Source organism: Meleagris gallopavo, chromosome 5, assembly GCF_000146605.3.
Source record: "Meleagris gallopavo isolate NT-WF06-2002-E0010 breed Aviagen turkey brand Nicholas breeding stock chromosome 5, Turkey_5.1, whole genome shotgun sequence".
Lineage (NCBI taxonomy): Eukaryota > Metazoa > Chordata > Aves > Galliformes > Phasianidae > Meleagris > Meleagris gallopavo.
The window spans coordinates 35,125,704-35,134,041 of record NC_015015.2 but is presented as its reverse complement, the minus strand read 5'-3'; the positions used below and the strand labels follow the sequence as shown (position 1 = coordinate 35,134,041).

At 42.2% G+C, this 8,338-nt stretch overlaps 1 protein-coding gene across 1 annotated transcript in view; it reads right to left on the bottom strand.

Moving 5' to 3' along the window:
* FAM177A1 (family with sequence similarity 177 member A1) overlaps positions 1 to 8,336 on the bottom strand; it is a gene marked incomplete at its 5' end in the record, with an annotated part of 16,597 nt that extends 8,261 nt beyond the window's left edge. The window contains 2 exons of the mRNA XM_010711671.3: positions 5,478 to 5,654; positions 8,310 to 8,336. Of these exons, the coding sequence (XP_010709973.2) occupies positions 5,478 to 5,654; positions 8,310 to 8,336 (204 nt within the window). The remainder of the gene's footprint in view (positions 1 to 5,477; positions 5,655 to 8,309) is intronic.
* Positions 8,337 to 8,338: the final 2 nt, after the last annotated feature.

Here is an 8,338-nt window from a genome sequence, read left to right as displayed (position 1 = left end):
CTGTCACAAGTCCATGGGACCAGATGGGCTACAGCCTCGGGTGCTGAGGGAGCTGGCGGGGGTGATTGCTGAGCCCCTCTTGGCCACCTATCAGCGCTGGGGAAACTGGCTGCCTGTGGTCTGGACAGATATACACTTCTTCAGATAAGGAACTGGCTAGAGGGCTGTGCCCAATGGGTAATAGTTAATGGAGTTAAGTCCAGCTGGCGACCTGTTATGAGTGGTGTCCCCCAGGATTCGGTACTGGGGCCCATCTTGTTTAATATATTTACTGACGACCTAGGTGAGGGGATTGAGTGCACCCTTAGTAAGTTTGCAGATGACACCAAATTGGGAGGTGGTGTGGATGTGCCTGAGGGTAGGGAGGCCCTACAGAGGGATCTAGATAAACTGATTGCTGGGCTGAGATGAATGGGATGAGGTTCAACAAGGCCAAGTGTCGGGTCCTGCACTTTGGCCGCAATAACCCCAAGCAGCGTTATACGTTTGGGGTTGAGTGGCTAGATGATTGTGAACAAAGAGACCTGGGGGTGCTGGTTGATGGTTGACTGAACATGAGCCGACAGTGTGCCCAAGTGGCCAAGAGGGCCAACGGCATGCTGGCCTGCATTAGAAATAGTGTGGCCAGCAGGAGCAGGGAGGTGATCATCTCCCACTACTCAGCACTGGTGAGGCCGCACCTTGAGTATTGTGTTCAGTTTTGGGCCCCTCCCTCACAAAGATATTGAGGCCCTGGAGCATGTCCAGAGAAGGGCAACGAAACTGGTGAGGAGTCTGGAGCACAAGTCTTATGAGGAGTGGCTGAGGGAGTTGAGATTGTTTAGTCTGGAGAAGAGGAGGCTCAGGGGAGACCTCATTGCACTCTACAACTTCCTGAAGGGAGGTTGGGGTGATGAGGGGGTTGGCCTCTTCTCCCAGGCAACGAACAGGACCCGGGGAAATGACTGCAAGTTGTATCAGAGGAGTTCTAGGTTAGACAGGAGGAAAAACTTTTTCTCCCAGAGTGGTCAGGCACTGGAATGGCCTGCCCAGAGAGGTCGTTGAGTCACCATCCCTGACAGTGTTCAAGAGGCGTCTGGACGAGGGGCTGCGAGATATGGTTTAGTAGCTTATGGTAGCAGTGGTAATGAGAAGACAGTTGGACTAAATGATCTTATAGGTCGTTTCCAACCTTGCGATTCTGTGATTCTATGATTCAACAGTAAAATGAAATGCCTTGTAGAGTATACACCACTGGGAACAAGCAGGAACATGTGAACACGTCCAAGAGGAATAATTGTTTTTTTTTCTTATTTCCTCAGGGTAAGTTTGGGCAGCTTCTGACAGAACCTCAGATACCCAAGCAAGAAGGCCAAATATGAGGTGAGAAGAGGTACTGGAGAGAACAAGAACCTTATGGGTGATAAGAACATAAATGTTCTGCAAAAGCTGAATACAAACTAATAGTACTATATGAAGTATCTTTGATTTACTGAATGACACTGGAAAATGGTACTGAAGTCAGGTCTTACAGTACCAAAGTCAGTTCAGTAAGAACTGCACACCCAGATGTTATGTATCTTCTTTGTCCAGAGAAGTCTTAACATTCACTGTAATCAAAACAAGGACAGATAATACTATATTTCTTGAATGGAATGCAGGACCCTAGTTTTATATGAGGGAACATTTCTTCTATCATCGTTCTCTTAAGTATATGTTTCTACAATGCTTAACTATATTATTTTGCTATCATGATATAATTTTGTTTTTGAAGTTAAAAATATAATGGTTATTTACACTTGATTTTAAATTACAAAACATCCTAATGTACAATTCTAATCTAAAACTCAGCTACAATATGATCTGTCCAAGTCCACGTACAGAAGGTGTCAGCGCACTGCATTTTAAGTAGGAATTAACATCATGAATTCATCCACTGACAAAACCAAGAGGGCTATGATTCAGCAACAGAACATGATATTGTTCCCTAGTATGGTGCTGCTTAAGGGAGCAGACACACTCTGCTGAATTTGCTATATAAACAATCCACATCTATATTTCTTTTGCTAGATTTCAGTCCCGAATTTCAGTCTTGAGCTTTCTAAAGATTGTAGGTTTGCCACTTTGTTTTTTGTTAGGTTGGTTTTGTTTGCTTTGTTTTGTTTGTTTGTTTGGATTGAGTGTGTGTTTTTCCTCAGAGAAAATGGCAAAATGAAATAAAGAATCATTTACTGATTTAAGAAAAAGTAAGTTGTGTTTTATGAGTTAAATATTGCCAGATACTTTCCCATTGTTAACTGTGTCAAGACGCAAGTTTAATGAGTTTAATTACTGATTGCCTTGTCACTGGCATAACAAGTCCTTCAGTGAACGCAGCAGGTGAAACTGCTATCACAAACCGGTTAAAACAAGATTGAGGAACATCAAAAAAAAACATACATCATGTGATAAATAGCAATTATTTGGCAATTTTCCTCCCTCGCTGCCAAATTCTTAAAATAAAATTAGACTTTCTGAGTTCTCAATAGCCTAAAATAATGCTTTTTTGCTATATGAAGTTAAGCTCCTTTTTGACTAGGAGATATCGGAATAATCTTCCTGTAAGAATATCTATTCTGGAGCTGCTGAAATGTTCTCAGGATGAATGCTAAGGTTACAAACATATATAGTTCCTTATAGTTGGTCTGCAAAGGCATTTCTGCCTACTCACCTAATAGGTGAAGGCAACAAAGTGGCAATCTAGGCATAAGCAGAAAGATTAACTTCTGGAGCCGGTAAGGTAAAGGTTTTTGTGGACAGAATTGAAGGAGATTTACAATATATATTACATTTTTTGATAGAAGATTCAGTTATAAACAAAGCATTTTCAAACACCAAAGAGGCAAAGGAGAACACTAATAATAAAAAATCTGTCTTAAAAAAAGAAATCAGAAAAATGTAGTAAGCATGCCCTGTGTTTTGGATTCAGCTCCCTCTCTAAAAACCACAACAGACTGGACATTGATCCATAAGCAGCAATGAACTGAACGCTGACTTACAGAAGCGTCAGAATCACTGCTTCAAAGCAAAACTTAAGACTCACTATCTTATGAGAATTTGTTTTGGGTGGCATCAGCCCATCACACTGAGTTCTTTGGTTGTCATACTATAAGAATACATACATGTTACTTCACTTAGTACAGAAGACATTGCCATTGTCTGCCTAGCTCTGCAGCATAACTAAACCAAGGTATAGCTACTGAAGAAGTTTCTTTACAACACAGCAGAATATTTCTCTTAAGAGTTAGGTTTAAACTCTTAAGTTTAAACTCACTTAGAATCTACTATTATGCCAATACCAGCTGAGCTTTGAATTTTCATGATTTGAAGTTTCTATTCCAAGTATTATGTGCTTTTTCTAAAAATAAATTGGTCCAGGAACAGCTATTATTTGCAACGTACTTTTTAGTATCCCAACCGAGATAACAAGTTTTAGACATGCTGGTCTCAGCAAACTGACTATGTAATTGCTTTTATAGAAATCCTACAATAAAAACATTTTCAAGGCAGCTGTTGGCTAAAACATCAAAGCTCAGCTTGGACTAACATTTCTTCAATTCAGCGGCTCTGTTGGGATACACGAAGCATTCAGCAGATAAGGTAAACTTCACTTAATGGCTACCCTTGGTCTAATCAAGTTTATTCTGCCAAGGTAAAAAAAGGTAAAAAGCAATGCTTAATAAGGCATACTGTGCTCCACAATAAAGTATTCTGCTTTAGAAGGTTCTTTTATTATTAAAAAAAAGTAATAAAAATTAAATATTTCATAAAGTATAGTGGAATACAGCAATTTTATCTGTACCATACAATATGCTTTTTGGTTTCAGAATAAAATTCAAATTAGGAAAGCAGGAGTATGATCCCACAAACTCTTGGCAGTTGTGAACATTTGAGGACTTTTTAGTTAAGTGACCATTTGTACAGCAGTGCGTACTTCTCTGGCCTCACAACACACATATCAAGTTCTGAGAGCCTTCCATTATGCTAATGCAGTGAAATTGTTCTACTGAGGGGAAATGACAGAGAAATTACACAGATCTAGTCGCCTGCTAATCATAACTGAAAAAAATAATAATCTCTGTATGTATCTATGGATATCTGACAGAGCCCTCGTTGTGTGGAACAGATCTGAATCTGAAGATCCATTAATGTTACAGTAATATTCAGTAGGTTTCACAGTACTTGCACTTCCAGAGTAAACCCTTAGGGGGAAGAAAAAAAACATAAAAACACCCAACAGTGTAGCTTAACTGCTATCATTTAGCAATTGTTTATAAGTTAAATATATTTATTTTCAATGATTATGCTTTAATTAACATGTAAACTTGACATGCATTTTTTATACTGATACACCTGCTCTCAGGCTAATGTTACTTTTCTTTGTGTACAAGAAAGAGGTACCAATGCCATCAGTCCATCCAAGTCTGAATGCAACAGCTTGGTACTTGAATCCTTTGGAGTCCCAATCCCAGCTCTCCATAGTCTCATATCAGCTCAATCCTCAAACTATTACTTTTTCTTCAAGCTAAATTAACTTTGCAGAGGGAATAAAGGAGAACTGATTGACAGTCCTTCACAAAGCAAACCCCTTGCGGCCACACCACTTCTTCAGAAGAGAAAGAGAACAAAGTCAAACTGTCCACTGAAATCCCTCCTTTTGTATCCCTGGGAAGGATGCACACACAAATAAGTACAGAAGCTAGTCATACAGTAATTAGCAAGCTTTATACACAACATTTCTTAATCTTAATTCCCAAACCATGGTGCACAAGTCATTTCAACAGCATTGCTTATGTCAGGTAAAAAACACCACCAGTTTCTGTGTGTGCAGAGACTCTTATCTGAAGTATAAGAACAAGCAGCTCTAAACAGGCATTTGCCTCCAAAGCACAGGCAGGCTGGCTGCTGCACAATGCAGCAACCCCAGTCACCTGACAGTACTCAGCACATGGGGAAAGATCCAGCTGATTTCTGGGACCCCACTTCAAGCTCAGTACAGGCAAACAAGGCCAGGAATGGAGTCCCACAGACAGGCAGGGAACAGGATTATAGACTCAATTTATGGGAAGACAGAATCGTAGGAGGGTAGAGAAGAAATAGTTGGGATACCAGTTTGTGGAGTTGTCATAAAAGAAACACAAGACAATGCCATCAGTCCATCCAAGTCTGAATGCAACAGCTTGGTACTTGAATCCTTTGGAGTCCCAATCCCAGCTCTCCACAGTCTCATATCAGCTCAATCCTCAAACTATTACTTTTTCTTCAAGCTAAATTAACTTTGCAGAGGGAATAAAGGAGAATGTGGCAAATACTTCTAAGATTTCTCATTCCCAGAGCGAATTGAATTAACTCAATCTTTTATACACCATATCAAATTTGTAACATCAAAACTACTGGAAAAAATGCAAGTCGTTATCCAATAAACCAGTAAGCAGAAATGCATCAAGTGAAATACTTACAGGATCTACAGGAGGCAACAGGTCTTTTTTCTCTTGTTCATCTTCCTCTTCATCTGTGCTGTATTCTTCCATTGTTTCTCCACTTGCAAAGTGAATAACCCTCCTTGGAACTTTCTTCTTCTTTCCTATGACACCCAGCTCCACATTCTCAAAGCCTCTATCTCCATTTGTAAGTTGCTACATAGAAGAAAAAAATAAAAATTATCTCAAGTACACTTCTATGCAGTAAGCTGAAAAACTGGACTAAAAAACTTCATGATCTGTTTGAGAGTTTTAGATTGTTTAGTATACATCAGCAATCACCATTAGTACAAGGGCGCATGAAAAAAGCACATTTAATTTAACGGGTAAGGATGAATGAAAAAGAGAAGCGTGGGTTTGTTCTTCCAGTTGCTGAATACTACAATGCAGTCTTCAAGTCTAAGAAAAAGCACTGGCAAAGCTTTACTGCTGGTTCAAAGGCCAGGCCATAATTCTTTAGGATAACACCTCATGTGGACAGAGAATTTTAGTAAGTTTTGTACTGTATCCATCAAAAACAAACCTTCATTTCAGCAGAACATTTAAATACTACTGCAACAAATGTAAAAGGTGTTTTGAAAATACTTCTATAATACAGAGAAGGACACAGAAGAGATGAAATGTTAGTCAGTTGCTTTTAATGTACCATGCAGGTTTTTAAAAAGCACACAATTTCTTGTATTGTAGAAGCGTGTCATAAGGAACTTAGGGAAAGAAATGTATGCATGCATACATAGAACTAACTTTGTTCCCCTTTGACTTTCACATGTTCCAATTTTTGACCACTTGTCTATACAACCTTAGCAGTCTTCACAGATCACAAATCAAAAATATTAGTAAAAATGTGTATTTTTAACATACAGCTGTAGGATTACCCTTAAGCCTAAACACAGTATTGCTCTTCCTGTCACTTATGCTGGGTTCACTAGGAAAACCAATGGGCACAGTGCAGTGGGACAGGTGAAGGTAGGGGGGCAGAACTGCCTCCTTCATTCCAGGCAATAGATTTATCTCATGCCCAGAGAAGAGGGAGGGAATACACCAATCACATGCTATGCCTGGAGAGGGAGCACACACTTTCATCATCCCTTCTAGCCCTCATACTGCAGCTGCAGAAAACTGCAAGTCATTTTGGCTTCCTGTGGTGTTTCTTTAGCTACTGTGGCACATTCTGTGTATGTTTCTGGAGGAACAAAGCAGAATGAAGAGGCAGAATGAAGTTTTCAGTGGTATAATCCAGCTGAAATGGCATTACATTTTCATGCAAAAGCACAAAGCTGACAGCCCTGGGGGGCTAGTGGACTCTGTTGAGTTTCAGTCCTGAAAACAGCAGCAGTAGAACAGCAAATCTACAGAAATCTGAGTGCTGAAAAAGTGGAACAGCCTGAGCACAGGGAACGTCCCTTGTGCTGCTGCGAGGGCAGGCACTGCTCACTGCATGTTGGTTCTGTGCTTTTTGGAGCACAGAGCACCAAAGGTTGCCATCTCATTTTCTTCCACAGGCCTATCCCCACCACCACATTACACAAGTCCTGAAAGCCCTGGCACGTGGCATAACAAACAAATGCTATACAAGCATTTACTGTGGCTTCCATATTGCCAGCAATTAAACACGAGGCTAGTTACCTTTGTACTTTCTGCTTCAGCTTAAGTTGTGAAGATGCTTTGTGACGTCTGTCACGCTATTTCCTTTTCCTTTCAAATGCCCCCTTGGAATTCTTAACTCACTTTGTGACCCTCACACATCTCCCCTGTTGGAAGGTTACATCCCAAAGTGCTGTTCCTCATTACTCCTTTCAACCCGTCTCACCTCAGTTTTTGGCAGAAGCACGCAGAGCTTCAGGGAGCACTTCAGCTGTGCTGGTACAATGCCCAGCACCATGGAATTCCAGCCCACAACCAAAATGCCAAAACAAATAAACTACGATTAAGGATGAAGTCAGGACACCTGCAGCTGGCAGCGCTCAGCACAACTAATACAGGACAATGCAACAACCTCAAGTTTCATTAAGGAGAGGAAAAAGAAAAGCAAATGACAAAGAGGAGAACAGACCACTCACTTTGTCAACCTCCAGTCTGTCAGAACCTGGAGCCACGTACTGAGCTTTTGATCCAAAACGCCAAAGCTCCTGCCTCTCTCACTCCCCCAGAAAAGTAATTAGTTCACAAAGAGCTGCTGGCCTGACGGCACTAGTCAGTAGGAGGCTGTAATACTAATCAAGACACAGTCCTGCCCATGCTATCCTGCCTGCTTGCATTTGTATTATTTTTATTTTTGCTGCATCGTCCTTAACTTTCAAGCGAAATTAAACTGCACGAGTCTTCCACAAGCAGAAAACAATGAATTAAAGGTTGGGAGAGCAGAGCTGTAAAGAAGCCTTCAGAACCACAAGGCTCAGGACGGCAGCGCACAGCCAAGGCGCGGCACGGGAGCACCGAGCGCACAGCCTGAGCAGCAGCCGGAGACTTCGACCGGGCGGATGAGCGCTGTGCAGGTCGAAGTCCGCCCGTGACCCGGTGTCGCGTGCGGCCGAGGCAGGGATCTCTGACACCTCGGCTCTGTCGCTGACACGCTGGCTGGAAGCGGAAAGCCGCCCTGATTCAATATTTATCAGGCGATTTGTAAGGCGTTGTTCGCCCGTGAAACAGAAGACGCCCGCGCTGCAGGCTGTAACTACAGCGCACTGAAGGGCAGAGCCGCTCCGGCTGCTGCCCACACGACCACCGGCCCTCCCGTTGGGCTCGGCCACGCACGGGCCCCGCTCGAGCTTCCCCGGCCTCTCCCCGCTGAGCTCCGGCGGTCCCGCTCACCTGCTCGGGCTCCATGGCGCAGGCGGCGG